Source organism: Schistocerca cancellata, chromosome 7 (genome assembly GCF_023864275.1).
Source record: "Schistocerca cancellata isolate TAMUIC-IGC-003103 chromosome 7, iqSchCanc2.1, whole genome shotgun sequence".
In the NCBI taxonomy this organism is placed as follows: domain Eukaryota; kingdom Metazoa; phylum Arthropoda; class Insecta; order Orthoptera; family Acrididae; genus Schistocerca; species Schistocerca cancellata.
The window spans coordinates 409553598-409575490 of record NC_064632.1 but is presented as its reverse complement, the minus strand read 5'-3'; the positions used below and the strand labels follow the sequence as shown (position 1 = coordinate 409575490).

The 21893-nt window shown below is 37.9% G+C and overlaps 1 protein-coding gene across 2 annotated transcripts in view; it reads right to left on the bottom strand.

Moving 5' to 3' along the window:
• The window catches only part of LOC126091929 (terminal nucleotidyltransferase 4B-like), a 47321-nt gene extending 36012 nt beyond the window's left edge, over nucleotides 1–11309 (bottom strand). Inside the window, exons 1-2 of one of the 2 annotated variants that reach the window (XM_049907251.1) lie at nucleotides 10467–11309; nucleotides 10208–10378 (exon numbers count right to left, since the gene is read on the bottom strand). In XM_049907251.1, coding sequence (XP_049763208.1) covers nucleotides 10208–10378; nucleotides 10467–10816 — 521 coding nt within the window. In that variant the 5' untranslated portion in view covers nucleotides 10817–11309. The remainder of the gene's footprint in view (nucleotides 1–10207; nucleotides 10379–10466) is intronic. The other variant, XM_049907252.1, reaches the window with a different exon arrangement.
• Nucleotides 11310–21893: the final 10584 nt, after the last annotated feature.

Sequence of the window (21893 nt, the reverse complement as noted above, 5' to 3'; positions counted from 1 at the left end):
TGTTCAATTTATTGCTTAATTATCACTATGAAAACAGTACTTTACCTCAATCCTGAATGGACCATTATGAGCCACTAAATCCCAGTAAATACTTACTGTCTAAAATTGAGTAGAGACATGCTTCAGTGTAACAATGTGAACAACGTTTCCAATTGGTGCTGAAAACTGCCTGGGGAAAATGAAGTAATGAACTGGTAAGATGACAGGCTGTTAGCACATAGATCTACTTAATCTACTGATGCTAAACTTGAGCAGTAAGTATTCTTCGCAACTGAGCTGGCAAAAAAGTGATGACAGGGATGTATTATTGTTTGCATATGCACATGACAGCAGGATACTGGGCACAGTCACAAAATGAAACCCACCAACACACAATGCACTCAGTCACAATAAAGTGGTACATGGATTAGTCTATCTGCACCAAATTCTCAAATACATAATGCAATTAAAAGACAATATGTAAGCACATACAAAATGCTGCCACAAACAACTTTAAACCAGCAAGCACTAGATGATTACACTTTATTACAAAACCATCTACTCAGTCAAACAGGATTCCTCCACACATAAAACTGCAAACATCAGCAGATTGTTAATCACTAAAATAAATACTAAATTTTTGTAACAGATGTCACCACATTTTAAAAATTCAAAAGTATTGAAGTAGTTAGCAAATTCAAAAAGAGAGTACATCGACAACTATGGTGAACTACTGCAGTTCTCTGTTGTTGACTTCTAAAATATTATTAGGCTGGTCTGTGAAATTTGAATACCTCACAGCTTCCCTCAAATTTTGGTTGTTTTTGTTGTGACTAACATTTGTAGTGCAGCATGACGTCTACGTTAGGTAGAAAGATTGTAATATGGTTGAGAGTATGCGAAGCCGATGACTGAATGCCAAATGAAGACTGTAGTAACTGACTGATATGTTGTCTAGCCTAATGTTAACATTTGTGTCATATTTAAATGTGCTTTACCCCCCCCCCCCCCCCCAACCTTACTACCAGGTTTCTTCTCTCTGTGTCGCGAAGGGGTCATATAGACCCAAAGCAATGTGCTGGATATACAGTCAGTATCTTAATGAACCAACATAAAAACATACATTACAGTTGTTCAATGTAACAGTGATGGTACCATTTCCATAAAGATTACGACCAATGAACAAAAAAAATTTAAATTGGGGACATACTGTCTCCAGGGGTACTCAGTGCTAAAACTAATGAATAAATTTTAATGTGTTGTAAATATAAAACATCACTAGGAACAACTGAATCAGGGAGAGAGTCATATTTTGGAGGTAAAAACAAAAAAAACAAAAAGCATAGTGAGATGATCTTCCAATGTGCTTGTGGGCATACTGACCCCAGTGGTACTACGAAGGTAACACACTTTTCGCTGTGAAAACGAAAACTGCAAGGTAAATGCAGAAAATGTACACACAATAATGGGAATGTATCCAAAGAGTATTTTGATGCTTGTTATGCATATACACTGTTAATAAAGTACGAAAAATACAAGGAGGGGGGGTACACTACATAATTTACATATATCTTCGTAACAGTGCTATCCCTTCATTGTAAAGATTATCGTGACAAATTTCCTCAAGTGTTCATAGGACACTCAAAATTCTCTCTTCCTCATCAAACATCTCTAAGCATTTTTCAAATCTCAGGCATATGCCAAGGCAGCTGATGTGCGGCTTTCCAGGTTCAATGTATTTATTTTGCACATGGATTCTTTTCAATATTATCTTTGGTTCTCAAATTGCTACACATAACTGCTTCACCACATTTTTCCCCCTGGTCTTACAAAGTTGTATGGAACATTTGGATCAGAATTTATTTCCATGTAAAGTCATGAAATTATTTCACCCACAAAAAACTAGTTTTTCATGTGGTGTCTGTGCTGCTTATATTTTGAGGAACTAATGTTCTTCCTCAGTAGGTTTTTATAGACAAGTATTTCCTTTCCAATCTGGTTCTTGGCTCTTGATCTCTTAATTTTCAATGAAACTTTCTAAGCAGAGTCCAAGGGGAGGGAGGGAGAGGAGAGGGGTGGAGAGAGAGAGAGAGAGAGAGAGAGAGAGAGAGAGAGAGAGAGAGGAGGGGGGTAGGTTCTGAATATACGTAAAATTCTTTGTTAAGTTATGCAATGGAATTTTCATTTAAAAAGTATTACATTATTATGGCCCAAAACCATGGGAAAATTATCATACGGGTCATTCCATGTCAAATCAACCAATTGTACTACACGATTTGAACCATGACCTCTCAGATTTGGATGAATTTTTTTTCAGGTAATGTACCCTCCAACACTAGTTGGAATTTGAGATTTCAAATTTTTCTGATCTTTGGTTTTTGAGTTTCAAGGGTTTAAAAACCAAAAAAACCTCCGTTTTTGATCAATTGATGATTGTTTTAAAATGTTGTAGCTCAAAAACTATAGAACCTAAAGAACTCAAACTTGCACCATTGTTTTCCTCTAAAAATTCCCTTCAATTTGATATGTAACATGACTATGCTACCTAAATCTGAAAATTTTAAACTATTCCCAAAAAACATTTTTTGAAATTTCCAAGATACGTACCCTCAGATTGCTTTATAAAAATTGTGTGTGTTGTCCAGTCTGACTGACTACATGTATGCAAAATTTCAAGATGGGATCTCAATGGTTTCTTGTATAAAATAATATTTTACTACCGCAATACACACTAGTGTGGTGAAAAGCAGACTATTTCTACACTATGAATACTAAGGTAGGCCTATGTAATTCTAACAAACTTAAATTATTATGTTAGCCTTTTTATGCAACATTATCCTCTTATTGTTTGTTAATTCATTAAATGATACAATGTTGCTTTAATTTAATGTTCATGATTCTTTTAACTATACATCAAAAGGAGGTGAACACATTTTAATTGGTAATATACATGCTAAAAGTTAAAATTTTGAATAAAGCCACTCACCTTCATCCTTAGTTGTAAATGGCAGAGATTAACTATTTTTTGGTTTTCCAGTATCATTTGTAATCATTTACAACAAGCTCCTTATATCATAAATTGGCATGTAAGTAATTTCACTTGGGAAAAAGATTAACTTGTTGATATCTGCATGGATAGAACTGTATATACCAATTGGTATTTACAAAGTTAATACACATGGTATTTATACAGCTTAGTGAGGGTAGGTGTAACAATTTAAACGTGTTTCTTTTAATGATCTTTTAAGATATTTTTCCAAAGCGAGAGAAGACAACTTCATTTCTTTGGCACTTAAAGTGTAGGTTCTTCCCGTAGCTGTTGTTGGATTCGCCGTTAGTAAAACGAGTATTTCCTGGGACATCTAATATATCTCTTGGTTGTGGATAGTAAAAATACTTGGCTAGACCCTTTGGGTGTAAAAAATTTATTTGGTACATGTCATTGTATTTTTCTTCAATGCATCCTAGCCACAAAGAGTCATCATATGCTACTGTCACAAAACCAGCAGTAATATTTTCCATATGTGACGGTGTTATTTGGTTCAGTGTTGTCACATATTCAGGAGACTCGTCCAGACTAAAATGATAAGGCTTGACAGTAATTTGATTCTGTGTGCAGTGTTTATATGAGTGAAACTTTTGTGTTCCCACAATCGCTTTTGAGTCACTAAAACGAGGAAGTAAGTATTCTTTGGTCAGTTCATAGTCCTCTGTTGTGCAATATTCAAAGTCAATGTTTTTTTTTATGTTTTCCATGGCAAATAAATAAAGTGATTTGGGTGTTAAGATTTGTTGGTCATATGGCCTTTGTAAGCTGGCTTTAGCAGCTAGCCGCTTCACAGTTCCGCCAAGGCCATCGCATGCGCTCTTGCCATGGGATGTCGCAAGGAACTCCCACTCTGCATCAACTTCAAAATAAGTTTTATGCAAACACAAATTAAGGAAGATTTTCTTATTTTATATTGTACAGTGCTGCCATCAGAAAAGTAAACAATTTTTTAAAGTGCAAAAGGCAAGTTTTGCTTTATGATTTCTAGCAGTTTTTTCTGGAATACATAGAAAGCGACTGCCTTATGTTTCAGGCAATCTGTTATGAAGACATACTGCAGATGCTTTAGTTTTCCCTCCCATTTATAATATATGATGAAAGGATGCAGTGTAGCTTCCCCATTACATCAAGGTGGCCATAAGTGGGGTCGTGGCCAAAACTAGAGCCTTGACCCTATATGAAAATCTCACGTTTTTTTATATTAAAAAGTGAATGTCGTACAAAAGTGTAAGATTAAGTTATTTTTTTTATATATTTTATTCTTGCATTAAAATATCATTTAATGAATTAACAAACAATAAGAGAGTAATGTTGCATAAAAAGGCTAACATAATATTTTAAGTTTGTTAGAATTACATAGGCCTACCTTGGTATTCATAGTGTAGAAATAGTCTGCTTTTCACCTCACTAGTGTGTATTGCAGTAGTAAAATATTATTTTATACAAGAACCCATTTAGAGATCCCATCTTGAAATTTTGCATACATGTAATCAGTCAGACTGGACAACACACACAATTTTTATACAGCAATCTGAGGGTACGTATCTTGGAAATTTCAAAAAATGTTTTTTGGGAATAGTTTAAAACTTTCAGATTTAGGTAGCACCGTCATGTTACATATCAAATTGAAGGGAATTTATAGTGGAAAACAACGGTGCAAGTTTGAGCTCTCTAGGTTGTATAGTTTTTGAGCTACAGCTTTTTAAAACAATCATTGATTGATCAAAAACGGAGTTTTTTTATTTTTAAACCCTTGAAACGCAAAAATCAAAGGTCAGAAAAATTTGAAATTTCAAATTTAAACTAGTGTTAGTAGGTTATTGTTGTTGTTGTGGTCTTCAGTCCTGAGACTGGTTTGATGCAGCTCTCCATGCTACTCTATCCTGTGCAAGCTTCTTCATCTCCCAGTACCTACTGCAACCTACATCCTTCTGAATCTGCTTAGTGTATTCATCTCTTGGTCTCCCCCTACGATTTTTACCCTCCACGCTGCCCTCCAATACTAAATTGGTAATCCCTTGATGCCTCAGAACATGTCCTACCAACTGATCCCTTCTTCTGGTCAAGTTGTGCCACAAACTTCTCTTCTCCCCAATCCAATTCAGTACCTCCTCATTAGTTACGTGATCTACCCATCTAATCTTCAGCATTCTTCTGTAGCACCACATTTCGAAAGCTTCTATTCTCTTCTTGTCCAAACTATTTACCGTCCATGTTTCACTTCCATACAAGGCTACACTCCATACAAATACTTTCATAAATGACTTCCTGACACTTAAATCTATACTTGATGTTAACAAATTTCTCTTCTTCAGAAACACTTTCCTTGCCATTGCCAGTCTACATTTTATATCCTCTCTACTTCGACCATCATCAGTTATTTTGCTCCCCAAATAGCAAAACTCCTTTACTACTTTAAGTGTCTCATTTCCTAATCTAATTCCCTCAGTATCACCCGACTTAATTCTACTACATTCCATTATCCTCGTTTTGCTTTTGTTGATGTTCATCTTATATCCTCCATTCAAGACACTGTCCATTCCATTCAACTGTTCTTCCAAGTCCTTTGCTGTCTGACAGAATTACAATGTCATCGGCGAACCTCAAAGTTTTTATTTCTTCTCCATGGATTTTAATACCTACTCCGAATTTTTCTTTTGTTTCCTTTACTGCTTGCTCAATATACAGATTGAATAGCATCGCGGAGAGGCTACAACCCTGTCTTACTCCCTTCCCAACCACTGCTTCCCTTTCATGCCCCTCGACTCTGCCATCTGGTTTCTGTACAAATTGTAAATAGCTTTTCGCTCCCTGTATTTTACCCCTGCCACCTTTAGAATTTGAGAGTATTCCAGTCAACATTGTCAAAAGCTTTCTCTAAGTCTACAAATGCTAGAAACGTAGGTTTGCCTTTCCTTAATCTTTCTTCTAAGATAAGTCGTAAGGTCAGTATTGCCTCACGTGTTCCAGTATTTCTACGGAATCCAAACTGATCTTCCCCGAGGTTGGCTTCTACTAGTTTTTCCATTTGTCTGTAAAGAATTCGTGTTAGTATTTTGCAGCTGTGGCTTATTAAACTGATAGTTCGGTAATTTTCACATCTGTCAACACCTGCTTTCTTTGGGATTGGAATTATTATATTCTTCTTGAAGTCTGAGGGTATTTCGCCTGTTTCATACATCTTGCTCACCAGATGGTAGAGTTTTGTCAGGACTGGCTCTCCCAAGGCTGTCAGTAGTTCCAATGGAATGTTGTCTACTCCGGGGGCCTTGTTTCGACTCAGGTCTTTCAGTGCTCTGTCAAACTCTTCACGCAGTATCGTATCTCCCATTTCATCTTCATCTACATCCTCTTCCATTTCCATAATATTGTCCTCAAGTACATCACCCTTGTATAGAACCTCTATATACTCCTTCCACCTTTCTGCTTTCCCTTCTTTGCTTAGAACTGGGTTTCCATCTGAGCTCTTGATGTTCATACAAGTGGTTCTCGTATCTCCAAAAGTCTCTGTAATTTTCCTGTAGCCAGCATCTATCTTACCCCTAGTGAGATAAGCCTCTACATCCTTGCATTTGTCCTCTAACCATCCCTGCTTAGCCATTTTGCACTTCCTGTCTATCTCATTTTTGAGACGTTTGTATTTCTTTTTGCCTGCTTCATTTACTGCATTTTTATATTTTCTCCTTTCATCAATTAAATTCAATATTTCTTCTGTTACCCAAGAATTTCTACTAGCCCTCGTCTTTTTACCTAATTGGTCCTCTGCTGCCTTCACTACTTCATCCCTCAAAGCTACCCATTCTTCTTCTACTGTATTTCTTTCCCCCCTTCCTGTCAATTGTTCCCTTATGCTCTCCCTGAAACTCTGTACTACCTCTGGTTCTTTCAGTTTATCCAGGTCCCATCTCCTTAAATTCCCACCTTTTTGCAGTTTCTTCAGTTTTAATCTACAGGTCATAACCAATAGATTGTGGTCAGAGTCCATATCTGCCCCTGGAAATGTCTTACAATTTAGAACCTGGTTCCTAAATCTCTGTCTTACCATTATATAATCTATCTGATACCTGTTAGTAGGTACATTACCTGAAAAATCATCCAAATCTGAGATATTAAGGTTCAGACTGTTAGTTGATTTGACATGGAATGACTCATACAGGAAATTCAAGTGAGTAGGCTTATAGTGATAAAAATTACCAAGACAGAAATGACTGCTTCGTCCTTACGGTGATAGCCTCAAGAGGGTTGGGTTGTTTTGGGGGAAGAGGTCAAACAGTGAGGCCATTGGTCTCATCGGGTTAGGGAAGGATGGGGAAGTAAGTCGGCTGTGCCCTTTCAGAGGAACCATCCCGGCATTTGCCTGGAGCAAGTTAGGGAAATCACAAAAAACCTAAATCAGGATGGCCAGACGCGCGATTGAGCCGCTGTCCTCCCAAATGCGAGTTCAGTGTGCTAACCACTGCACCACTCGCTCAGTTCAGCCTCAACAGGTGGGTCCTTCTTAGTTTAACAGTTAATGACCTGCTCCTTTCCCTACCTTCCCCTATCAACCTCTCCTTCCTCTCAATAGAAGAAAAACACAGTGCCAAAAGCAGAGATCACTATTCTCATTTTCAAATGTTTCTATGTGCAATTTCTGGAATGGCACTTTCCAAAAGTAAATCATGGCAACCCATTCAATGTTTTCTGTGAAAAGAATCTTGTCTTGCTACAAAATGAGAGAATTTGTCGTCATGAGACACAAAGGTGTTCATAAACAAGAAAAAAGCAAAACATCATTATAACTGACTGACTGACTGACTGTAGAGAGGATCACTTCCATATTTCACAGACTTTTGATTACCTCAAAAATCAAGGTGTGAACTTATTTTAGTAACAGCATGAAAAGAATGTTTCACTATTCAGAACAATGTACTGAACTAATTAAGTATAATGGTTAGATACTTTTTCCCAGTCACTGGGAGAGAACAAGTACAGATGATATTTCACATCAGTGATACTGAACAACAAGTCCGCCAATAAGTCCAGATAAGGTGTCTGGCACTAAGTGTACAGAACAAAAAGAACCTGAGGGGGCTTCTGGCCTAAGCTTCAGCAGTGTAAATGACCACCGATATATTTGGGAAACATTCAACCTAACAATACCACAGACCTGCACTGAATCGTCAGTGTTGCAACACAAACCACTCGTCAAAATCTGACATATGTAAAAGACCAGCCATAACAAGGTTTATTTTGTTGACTTCACCAATTATCAGCTAAACTGTCACTCTTCCAAACTTAACCACATCTTCGGCTATGCTACAATCACTAACTGTAATCACACTTCAAAAGGTTAAACAGAATCAAGCTACTGCCAATGTTCTGCTCAAGCTTTGTTGACATGCACATTGGCAGGACCAACCAAACCAATACTGAAAAAATTCTCCAACATTTACATCCCAGTGAACACCAATTATGTCACTAAAATAGACTAGTGTACCTAGGATACAAAAAAAGTGGTAGAAGTCTTGCTTTGCTTATGGCAAAATGAGATGGGCAAGCAGACTGAATAAACATCAGGAGAGTCCAACAGATTTTTTTTTTTTTTTTCCCTTCCTATGTTTCTTTCAGCACATGTAAGACAAAATTTTGCATTTCTTTTCATCTATTTCCAGCAAGTAATGAAAATTCCCTTTTGACACTGTTTTATCTGAAAATGCCTTCGCAAAAATTAATAGCTACACCATTGAATGCCTGCTCACGGTGTTGTGTGAAATACATCATGGTACAAAATGCTGATGGTAGCAATTTATACCAGAATTTTTACATAATCTCAATGCAATTGAGAAGCCCGACTCTTATCAAAATATTTTACTACGGAAATATTCCAAAGATGTGGGAGGTACCAGAAATCTTTAGATCAAATATGCAAATGCATCATGCTCATAGGCTCTCATGGTAAGTGTGCAACAGTCCGACAAATCTATGAATCACTTTAATTCAGTCCTGCTGAATGAAAAACATATAGTGGTGCTATGAGGCAGGAGACGGAGTAGGAAATGTGGGGTGGAGAGGTGTGACATACAGTAACAGATGAAGAATATTTGCTAGCAACTGATCCACGGTTTATTTCGTTCTACCTACTGGTTCTTCACTGTATACGAACAATTTTGAGATACAGCATGTCATCAACTTGTTTACAAGACATCAATATTATTGTCTGTGCAAACTAAGTTAGCACCGCACAATAACTGACAGGAACAACCATACACGAGTGTCAACTTAAGCTTTCACGGACAGTATAACTATAACAAGTATGTGCAAAATATATTGTGATGTCAAAATGTATACAGTGAGTACAAAACAAATAATTCTAACCGTGTGTGTACAATACAGAAAAAAAGGATACTTTCCACATGAACACTGTCACATTCACAAGGCAATTGCCTTCTTAGCTTAAAATTAGGATAGACACATGAGTAGTTGCATGCCTGGTGAATATGGAATTTTGCTGAACTATGATTCCTATGAGAAAAAAGATGATGCTATGACCGCAAAAAACATGAATTGGTTCCCAAACTCTTAAATAATTTCTCGATCTGTAGAATACTAATTTCTATGTTTTGTACTGAATGAAGTAATAAGTTTGTTCATTATCAACTAACTGCACAAACTGTAATAAACATGCTGCTGACATCTTTTCCACATGTGTAATATATTTTTGGAGTGTACCACATACTTGGAAAAGATCTACTTCAAAAAATACTCAATTCAATTGCCTTAACACTGAAATTTGACATCTTAGATAACTATTTTTGAGGTACACCCTGACTTGGTTTTTCGTACTTTTACGCATATAAAACTTGTAAACTTGGTTCAGCACATAAAATTTCCTACTGAATTGATAGAAAAGACAGTAAATATTATGATTTACTTAAAGCTTGCGAACATGCAGAAAATCTTAAGCCTACATAGACTGAACTGTTCCAGCGTTTTGTATTGGATTTTTACATTGTTTTTATTACAGGATAAAAATAAACAATCGGCTCCACATCCAAAATATTTCAACCACCGCATCACAACAATGTAATCGACAATTAATTCTATAATAACTGACACGTATTTTTATTAAATTAACACTCAAAAAGTACAACTATTTTATATTTTTTTAACTAAAAATGAAATATGCTACCCACTAACCTTGTTGGGAGATAAAGGCCTGTCCTGAAACTTCCAAATATTTCAACTGTCGAATCTGGCCACAAACTACGGATCACTTTTTTAATCTTTCGAACCACACTAAGGCGAAGCTCATGTTCTGCTTGCGTTGGACTCATGTACTCGTAAAAGTCCTCGATCTCTTCATGAAGACTGAAAATCGTATTCTTTCATTAGCTAAGAGGCATAAAATTTACGATACGAAACGTTCGAAAGTCGAACTGAATAAAAAACCACATACCCGATGACACCACGGCCGTAGGTTTTACTCGAATTTCTCCATGGGCAACCACCGTGCTCACCAACCAACGACGCCTGGTTAAAGTTCATGCCATAAGTACTTGCACGATTTTTCCTTTTCCTGCGTGTGCGCTTGTAGTAAGTATTATTATTTATCACACGATCATGAAAATCTTCATTGTTCGTTAAACTATCTAAATGAATGTAATCCTGTCCTTTCTGTCCTATTGCTGGACTAGTATCTATAATATTCATACTATCAAGCCCCTTTTGGGCTTCCCAAATGCGTGTCCACAGCACTTTCGATGGTCCGTCTTGCTCTGGCTGAAACCAACCTATACTGGGATCCATAAAACGCACCAGCCCTTTTGCAGGTGCTCAGACAACTTAGACACCACCACTATGCGCTTTTGAGGACTTTTATCACTATTCTACTACAAATATAACCACCAACAGCACGATCTGCACACACATCAACCGGCTGCAGTTCCATAAACTACCGCGAGATGACGGTAGCACACGAAAGCAGATATGATCCAATTTGGCTAAAATATTACGGTTATTTGATAAGAGGGCGTAACAAATAATACTGTCGTATAATATATAATTTTAAAGAACACCACATGCCGTGTGCAAATAAACCATAACCTGTGATGCAAGAGCATTGATTTGCAACGATGAAGACTAGCTTCAACGTTTACATTGCAGGTGACAAATCCGATCAGGGACAAACTATTTTCCTTCCAGTAAAAGTCTCGTGGCTATTAATAGACCAGTGGAACAGCGATGCTAAGGTATTTGAGATAGAAGGCGTCGAATATACACAACTCTGGAGCATTCATTTGTATTAAATGATGCAGAAATTTCTGGAATTTGCTAGGTCTATTGTAATTTCTGTGATTACCGACAGAGTTCACTGCGGTCACCATATTCATCTTTAGTATTTGTTAGGCTGTGTATCTCATAAGAAAAGGGGGGAAAAAATATTTGAACGATATCATACTCCGTTTTTCGGCAAAACACTGTTAATTCGAACAAAGCATTCATTGATATGATAAGATACACAAGAACAGAATAATAATAACAAAAATGCCTTCGTATGAAAGATGTTTTAGTTATGACTTTTTAAAAGCAATGCTGGTGCCAATTAATGGGTTGTCCGAGGGTTTAGTTACTAACTATTTCTGTAGTCTAGAATGAAAGTCTCTTCGTCGTACCATCTTTCTTCCTACTCGGACAACTAAATAATGTCAACCACAGCGATGGTACTTAATGCAACAAATTTCAATTAGATGCTAATTTGAAATGTACGTTCAAATGTATCATCTATGCAAAAGTCCATCACGTCGTTACTTGTTATGCCTATTTAAAAGTTTTAAAAGATGATAGACTCCAGAAGAAATGCGTGTGAAATCTGGCTTTTACGATTATGTACTGTCGATACTTCACAGTAACTTGTCTAGAATCATTCGTTTATTTTCTATTTGAGAAGTTCAATGTCATTTCCTATTATATTTTTTAAACAACATTTGTGAACATGTGTGGAAGACGAATGGTTACTGATACGCAAACCATCGTAAATGAGATTGGGGAGCGCTTTAGTGTAACTCAAAGCTCATTTAAAAGGAGGGAATAGTGACATTAACTACTGACATGAAGAACATACATTGTAAGGTGCTTCAGAAACTGAATAATAATATGATGCTCTAGTTAATATCATACTTCGAACCAGAAAATTATGATAAATACATTTAAAATATATACTATTTTAGTACAGCGTTCACATTTTCCGAATATGGAGCGTCCAGAAACTATATATATTGGCCACGACATCTTGGTAGATGATTGTTGCAGTGTCTGTGTGTTTATGGGTTGCATTTTTTCATATGACTTGTCAAACCAATGGCAGCACGGCATTTCTTGCCGCAATTGTCACAAGTGTATCTGGCTGCTGAGGCAGGAGCAGTGGTAGCATTGCGAAGCTTTTTCTGCCTTAATCTGTCCAACAAGCCTTCATCATGCTTCGACATTCCACATGATATATCATCACGCCATTCTGGTCTCATGCTAGCCCGTGACTCCCATCTGTTTGTGTCGATTCCAAAGCTCTCCATATCTCGTTTACAGGAGTCCTTGAACCTCAATACAGGACGTCCTACAGGTCCTTTGGCTATAGAGATCTCTCCAAGCATCACCTCACATGGTAATCTGTCAGGATCCATACGGTGGACGTGTCCCATCCGACGGAGTCGTCTCTGTTTCAAGATAGCTGAAATACTGTTGCAGTTAGTTTTAGATAGCACTGCTTCGTTGTTCACTCGGTCCTTCCACGTTACGCCGAGGATGGATCTCAGGCACCGCATGTGGAAAGCATTAAGGCGACGTTCTTGTTTGGCATAGGTAGTCCATGTTTCCGATGCATACAAAAGGATGCTGAGGACGCAAGCTTGATATACAAGAATTTTGGTGGTCAAAGAGAGTTTGTTGTTTTTCCAAACACGTGTATAGAGTTTGCCAAAAGTTGTCGCAACTCTTCCAATGCGAGCATAAATTTCCTTGTCAACAGACATGTTTGATTCTATAGTAGATCCAAGATAGCAGAAGTTATCTACGACTTGCAGAGTAATGCCATCTAGTGTGATATTCGGCTTTGTGTTAGCACCCTGAACCATAATTACGGTCTTACTGCTGTTTTCACTCATCGAGAATAGGTGGTATGCGTGACTAAATCTTGATACTAACTCTTGCAGCTCTTCTGCGGAGTTCGCAACAATTGCATCATCATCAGCATACAGGAGTTCACGAGCGACTATCTCGTAGCGCTTTGTCTTACTCTTCAGAAGACTGAAATTGAAAAGCCTCCCATCTTTCCTAGTACGCAGATGTACTGCAACACTGCAATTCTCGAAAGCCACTTGGAGCAGTCCTGAGAGGAAAATTCCAAAAAGTGTTGGTGCCAACACACAGCCTTGCCTTACGCCACAGTTGATACTGAATGGTTTAGATGTACTGCCATCGAAGATTACAGAGCCACACATATTGTCGTGAAAAGATCTTATTAAAGACAGCAAAGATGGGGGACATCCAATTTTTTACAATACGCTGTAGAGTCCCTCCATACTGACGGTGTCAAAGACTTTGTTGAAGTCAACAAAAGCGACATATAATGGCACTTTGTGTTAGCGGCACTTCTCTTGTAGTTGGCGCAAGGTGAATATCATGTCACTTGTGGATCTGCCAGTTCCACACTGTGACTCAGGGTAGATCCGAGCAGCCAAGGTTTCCAGTCTCTTCTGGATTATCCTTGCATACCCCTTTCCAGCAAATGCTCAATAGAGATATTCCTCTATAGTTGTTACAATTACCTTTGTCGCCTTTTCCTTTATAGATTGTTACTATATTTGCATCTCGCATGTCTTGAGGTATTGTGCCTTCTTCCCAGCACTGCAGTAGGATTTGATACAATATCGGCAAAACGCAGTCAAGTTTGATGATTTCTGATGGTAAATTATTGCGGCCTGTACTCTTGCCTAGCTTTAGACTTTTAAGTGCGAGTTTTAATTCGTCAACAGTGGGAGGATCATCAAGCTCAGACATAACTGGGTAAGTTGGTAAAGTGCCCAAAGCTTCTGAAGAAATGTTGACCTCTTCTGAGCATAGTTCAGCATAGTGCTGTACCCATCTATCTAGCTGCTGGTTTTTATTGTTGATTGGGTCTCCATTTAGATCTTTTATTGCAGCACACTTCCTGCTTGTTTGTCCAGTGGCCTTTTTGATGCCTTGATACATGCCACTATAATGTCCTTTGTCTCGGCAGATCTGAATAGTTTTACAAAGGTTGGTCCAATATCTATTTGCGCAATGGCGAGAAACTCGTTGCAGATCTGCTTTGCAGGCCTTGTATTCAGCTATTGCTCGTTGGTCTTTAGGATTAATCATAACCTGTATACGAGCATTACGTTTCTTATCTATATATGGCCGCAACTCACTTTCACATTCAGTAAACTAGTCACTTTGAGTCATACTCTGCTTCCCAAATGTTCCGATAACTGTCTGCATAATATTTTCTTTAGCTAGATGTCACATATTTTCGGCGCTCTGTGCAGTTATAGCCCGCATCTCGTGATCGTGCGGTAGCGTTCTCGCTTCCCACGCCCGGGTTCCCGGGTTCGATTCCTGGCGGGGTCAGGGATTTTCTCTGCCTCGTGATGGCTGGGTGTTGTGTGCTGTCCTTAGGCTAGTTAGGTTTAAGTAGTTCTAAGTTCTAGGGGACTGATGACCATAGATGTTAAGTCCCATAGTGCTCAGAGCCATTTGAACCATTTTGTGCAGTTATAAATTGCTCAGGATTCAGTTTCCTCTCAATTTCTTCACTGAACTTTTTGTATAGCACATGATCTTGAATGGCTTTGGTGTTGATCTTCACTCTTCGAGAAACGCTCTCAGCTGAGTGAATCTTCTTTGCTGTGAACTGTGATTTGGTCATAACTAAAGAGTGATCAGTATCACAGTCAGCACTGTAATATGTGTGGGAATTAAGGACATGACATAGGTCGCTTCTTCTGGTTATGATGAAGTCGAGCTGATGCCAATGGCCTGAACGTGGGTGTTTCCATGTTACTTTGTGCACGTCTCTGTTCAGGAAGTAAGTGTAAGTGATGCAGAGAGAAAGAGAGGTGCAAAGTTCCAGCAGTCACTGACTGTTCTCATTCATATTTTCAATGCCATATGGGCCAATGCATTTGGTCCAGTTGTTCCGTTTATTCCCAACCCTAGCATTAAAGTTTCCCAGTAACACGAGTTTATCTGATCCATGAACATTCTCCAGGCATTTCTGCAGGTCTTCATAGAACATGTCTTTGACTACATCTTCAATATTTATTTATTTATGCATCCTTTGATCTCTCTTTAGAGCAGTACTGGATACAGTGATGTTGGATACGTCAGTATACATTTACAATCACAACTATAGAGGAGATTACAATTTGAGCACATTTATTATTAATTTGTAATAGACACATACATATTAATAACTAATGAAAACATGGGCATAAGAAAGGCTTTTAATATTAACCTAATTTATTACACACAGGAAACCGAGTTCAGGTTCTGTTTAAATGAATGAAACATAAAAAAATCAGGTTTACTTTTCATTGACACAATGTATTGCTTTTGTATACACAATTCTTACTAATTCTTGCCGACAGGTCTCAAAATATTCCTTAACACTTTACAAACATGCTGTTCATAGGCATTCCTTTAGTTTTGTCCTGAAAATATATTCATATTTTATATATTTATATTGTTTAAACTCCTTAATGATAATTTTGTATAATGGACACCTCGTTTCAGTGGGGTCTTTGTTGGCCAGTTGTAGTCAGCTAATATTGACGTAATAGTTATCTTTTACTCCTGTACTGTAATTGTGTAATTCTCTGTTCAGCATTATCGTACAATTTGAGATTCATCTTAGTTTGAAATATACACAAATAGGGTTAGCCATAATTTTATGTTCTTTTGTTTTGATTTTACAGGACACTCTTCTCTATAGCCTCCACTACATCTATTTGCTTTGTTTTGCAGTTTCAGCTGTCTGTTCTTATGCACATTGATGTCCTTCCCCATATTATTATACAGTACGATAAATGTGGATGAATTAGTCCATAGCACTTCTTTAACAGTGCATCTGCTTCAACTCTGTGGCACATTTTCTTCATTAAAAATACATATGCTTGTTTTTGAGCGGATCTTTTCTATATGATTTTCTCAAGTCATAAATCTGTCTGTTATTAATCCTAGAAAGTTGCAACTGTCAACTTCTGTTACCTACATGGTCCTAAGTCTTATATACACTTTATCCTCATTTGTTGTTCTCTTTCTAAGTGTGTCTATGTAGGTTGTTTTATTTTCATTTACAAATACATTGTCGTCACTTAAATATGTCCCTGATAATTCTTGCTTTTAAATAATTTATTGAGCTACTGCTTACGATGAGGGATGTATCATCTGCATATATGATTACATTTTCTTTTACTGATGCTGCCTTGACAGTGGCATACAATTTAAACATTAGTGGACCAAGTATTGAGCCTTTTGCTGCCCCATACTTAACTACTTGAAACACAGAGTAAAAGGTTTCCATGTTATTTTTTATATTTGTTGTGTTTGGCTAATGAACATGATGTTCATGATGTGTAATGACTGTCAACATTACCAATTCACATACACAATATTTATTTATACACATTATACAGACAGATACAGCTTAAACACTTGGTGTCTCAGAACACACTGCCCAAGGTCCAGAGATACTGTTTTTGCAGCGATATTCTTGGGGATGGAAGTCCATAGAGCTTGTGTACTCACATATTATACGTGAATTCTACATTTTATTTTCTGTTTTCTATAAATGATTTTATTAGAGTGGCTGCATTTTCTGTAATATTATATCTGTGAAATTTATCTAACAGAGAAGTATGGCATACACAGTAAAGATCAAGAATATGTTATGGACTTTCTTTTGTTCTTCTAGAACTGTTTCTATGTGTCCTGATACTTGACACAGCTGGTTCTGTAGTCTTCCGTTTCCTAAATCCATGATGTGCTTCATCCAGGGTATTTTGTTTTTTCTATGAACTTCGTAACTCTTTTTTAATAGCTATTACTACAATTTTTGATAAGGTGGGTATAATTGTTATAGCTCTGTAGTTTCCAGGATACTTGTTGTTGTCATTTTTTTCAGACATGTGGGGAACTGTCTATTCCCCATTACTTAATATGAATGTCAGAGGCTTAACTAGCTACTGTGTTTGATTATTTTTGCAGATGTTCCATTTATGCTTTCTGTGTCTTTGTTTTTCAGTGATTTGATTATATTTGTAACTTCTGTTTTATCTGTATCTATTTCACACAAATATTGGCCATTCTCTGGAAAAACTTTATCATAATGTAATGTTATTCATTTGGTTCCTCTACCAATTATTATATTGATCCTGTTTTTAGATTTTTTCATTTCTGGATGCAACAGAATTATGGGATAATGAGCCTACATTCTGTTTGGTGCTTAATAGTCCAATGTTAGTGTTTGTCATTCACAGTCTTAACATACTTTTTCCCTTCAGTACTCGCAAAAGTTTTTGTTTCATTGTAAAAATGTACATTTCCTCTTGTTTTCCTGTGTTCTTCTTGGAAATGTGCCTCTGCTTTTTTGCAGAGGTCTTGTCTGTGGTATGTGGCAGACTTAAATGGATGATGGATATGGAGTGAGTGCAAGCATTGATTCATCAGTTAGCTGTGATATAAAAATGAGATTTATCTTTTTATTGATTTGTTTTGATATTCTATGGTGCACACTGAACCATTATTCTAGTAGAGTGAGTAAACACAGTAAAGTGTTGATTACTATCATAATCACATTTATAACAATTGGAAGTAGAATTCCCCTAAAGTGATGACCTTGTACTGAACCATATGGAGTATTCTACTCAATCAGGTGTACAACAAAATAAGTTGCAATACAATCACTACTGTGAAGAGAGAGGGTCAGATCCACCGTCCACCAGAAACACTACACCACAAACAACTGCTCCATGTATCAGCTCAGGCTCAAGCTATTGCAACGAGACCTACAGCCCAAAAATTCCGCCTTTCTGGCCTGCCAAGGCGCAACTATGGTTAACACAGGTGGGGGCTATTTTTTCGATTACATGAACTCGTATCTGACACAAAACAGTTTACATTAATTATGTCACAGTTGGAGTTAATATGATCAAACAATTGGACCAAGTTTTAAACTGACAATATTATGCTGTGTTTAAAGAAGCTGTGCATTTTGTACTACCACAAGAATCAAGGTTACAAAAAATTGATGACAGTGAAACATGTTCTAATGACTTCCCATTTCAAGTGATTCGCTTACTGTTTGTAATATTGGGTAACAAACTGCTATCAGAACAGTCTTTAAAAAATTTCTGGCTTTGAAGACTGCCACAAAACATGAGGGCCATTCTGTGTGCTTTTACGAAGCTCTCCTTGGACGAACTGGCACACAAAGCAGATACAGTTACGATCGCATGATTGGATAATACAGTCTGTGGTGCTGTGAATGAGGTCATGGTGGGAGGCCCTGGACCATCATTGTGACTGCAGCTATGTGCACTGCAGCATCACAGACAAAAGGTCCATAAGCAGAGCGACATCTATGGGACAGTAGATGAACCAACTAACCGGACTAAATACTAGACTTAAGAGGCATCCCAACGATGACTGGATTCAAGGCAAGAACGACCAGCAATGCGGAAAATGGTGTTGGTACCACAGTAGTTTTGCTGACACAGCGAGATACTGCACAAGTCGCTGCACATTTCCAAACGGGAGCGACAGTTGCCAGTAGGCACATGTACTCATTAGGATTTTTCACAGGACCTAAATTGCACGAAGAATCCTGTGGTATCAGCTGTTACTGACTCTACTCGATTATTTATCAACAACAGAAGTCTGAGGAACTTTCCTGGTAGACACTAATTCATAAATGAGCTTATATCCAAAAATGCCGAATGAATGTTGCAAAAATGAAGGTGATATTTTTCCTATGGCTGCCAACATTTCTACAACCAGAGCATATGGGAAGAAAACACTAACTCTGGAATTGGATGATGACTTCCGCCGTACATGGACACTTGTTATTGCCAAAGTGAATGGGCCAATCTTATAAGCTAATTTTCTCTGACATTTTTCGATTGTACTAGATTTAGTGCAACAATGCTTAATGCAAATACCTCTCTCCCAAACCGACTTCCACATCAGAGTTCGTACTGCCCAAAACTCTGTCCTACTTTAAGTTGCGCGAAGATTTCCAGGGTAACTGCATTTTCCATGTAGGTTGTATAGCAGTGGAGATCGCTACAGTCTCAGTGTGGAGTACACATGTGTGCACTATGCGAGAAGATGACAGACATTTGCATGAAACAGTCGAGCGGAGAGAGACCTGCGAAGTACCATTAGCGCATATTTCTCAGATACGAGGACCATGTTCTTCAGAAAGGTCGACCGCTCATGAATTACAATATGAATACGCTAAATTGTGAAGGAAAATTTCTTTGCCAAAAAGAGTTGGACTACATACGTGAATACTTACGGCACCTATGCTGCACTGTTATGTGTCAGGTGGTGGCTGAACTTCGTCCCCCACTTCTTCTTGAAAGCTGCCTGTGGATCAGGCAATGGCCCCTGCCAACAGCTGTTGTGTAAGTTTCCTGCACTGATGGATCCAGTGTTGATCAAGAGCAACAGAAGCCATTACACTCAATTTTATGTGACGACAACACTGGGTCATCCTGTGGCTTTCAGACCTCAGCGCTTGCCTGAATTATCCACATGAAAACTGGAATTTGCTAACGTGATTGCTGAAGGAATAATATCAAGATCACATAGCTTTTGGGCAGCTCCATTGCAAATGGAGAATCTGTGGAGACTGCAGGGGCTGAAATGCATTCACTGTTCCAGACTGGTACCCAGTACCCCACATAGCAGACTTTAATGGTAACCTAAAGGGTGCTTGTTATTTAAGTCTCGTTGATAGCACTAAGGAGTTATTGTAAGTACCTATGGCTCCAAATAATAATAAAAAGACAGCTGTGACTACACCCTTTGGCTTTTTTGAGCATAATGCTATGCCTCTTGGTCTGCAGAACGCTGCACAGACGTGGCAGCGTTTCATACTTGAGATTCTGCATGAGCTTCCATTCATATACCGTTATATGGATGACATGTTAGTGTTTTTGAAAACCAAGGAGGAGGTCATCAAGCATCTCTAAACTTTGTTCAGTAGACTGCAGAGTTACAATGTTATGATTAATATGGACAAGTGTATTGTTTCAAAAGAAGAGATAAAGTTTTTTAGCTGCCAGTATACTGAATCATGCCATGATATCTCACCATTTCCCAAAAAAGTGACAGATATCGCAAATGTGCCCCTACCTTCTACATTTAAACGCCTTAGACGTTTCCTGGGGATCTTAAGTTATTACAGAAGACACTTGCTGCTTAACAAGTTGCTTATTGATAAGAATACATCCGGTAGCAGTAAGATTCCATGGACTCCTGAAGCTACATTCATGTACTGCGACCTAAAAAAGGCTTTAGCGAAAGCTACATTATTGACAAATCCTTTTCAGAACTCGCAAATTGCCTTGTGGATTGATGCATGTCAGATGACACTGGGCGCAATGTTACAACAGTACAATCATAAACCTAGGATTTCATGTTCCAACATGCTACTGACCTCACCTCACCACATCAAATTCGCCAAACAGAGTTGATTGCCCAATTTTCCACAGACCTGCAACATGTCACAAGGCAGGATAATGTCATGGGGTTATGTCATGAGTACCTACCATTATACAACATAAGGCAAAAGATCTGCTGCAACATTTCAGGAAACAAGATACATCCACATTGTCCTAGAAAGTGTCGATGCTGAGTGTTTGACAGTTTTCACAACCTAGCACATCTGGATAAGAGATTCTGCTAAGATAGTATGAGGTAGGTTTGCTTGAACAGGAATAGAGAAAAGCTGCCATCAATGATCTCGCTGTCACATGAGACATAAAGGTTGTAAAATATCTCATTACAACTTTGCTCCACTTGAAACACGTATGTATTCAGTGTATTCATTGACAGCGATGGCGAGGCATGACAGAATCTCTGACCAGAGAGTTATTTATCGTGGCTAGTCTGCGCTTGACCGCGCGAGAGTTCTGTTGCATGTAGCGAGTCGGGAGGAACAGTAGTTGTGAGTGAAGAGTCGGCGGCCTTCGACATGGGTCTCTGGTCACGGTTCTGTACGAGGTATATTGTTATTGAAGGTAATGAAGCAGCATTGCGTTCAGCTAACAACATATGTTAATTGTAATTAATTTGTTCAAGAATTGCCCCAATAATAATTTTCTTTTGAAGTAACTGTTTTAAACAAAAGATTCATTTCAAGTCAAGTAATACTTCCTATGCATTCCCCCCAAGAATTAAAATTAAACATGGGCCAGCATTGCACAGAGCTGTGCCGAAAAACAAGAGCAGATATTGATGGAGTTTACTGATGTAAGAAAATTTTTTTTTTTTGTTCAGGTTTAACTATTGCACAGGGCCGAGGGTCAGCGCAGCTGCCCTTATAAAATTTATCAGGTTCATTTTAGCGTTAATTTTGTGGGGACTTAACATTTTTGCACATTTTTATTATCATTGACTTTTATTACTGTGGGGAGTTTACATTTGGGCCATTATTATTCTTTAATTTTGCAACAGGGTTACGCTTGGCTCATTTTTATTATTCACTTTTGTGGGAAGACACAATATGGCACACGTTTACATTATCCATTTGCATTTAACATTTTCTGTGGGGAGGTTACACTTGGCGACATCCGAACCAGGA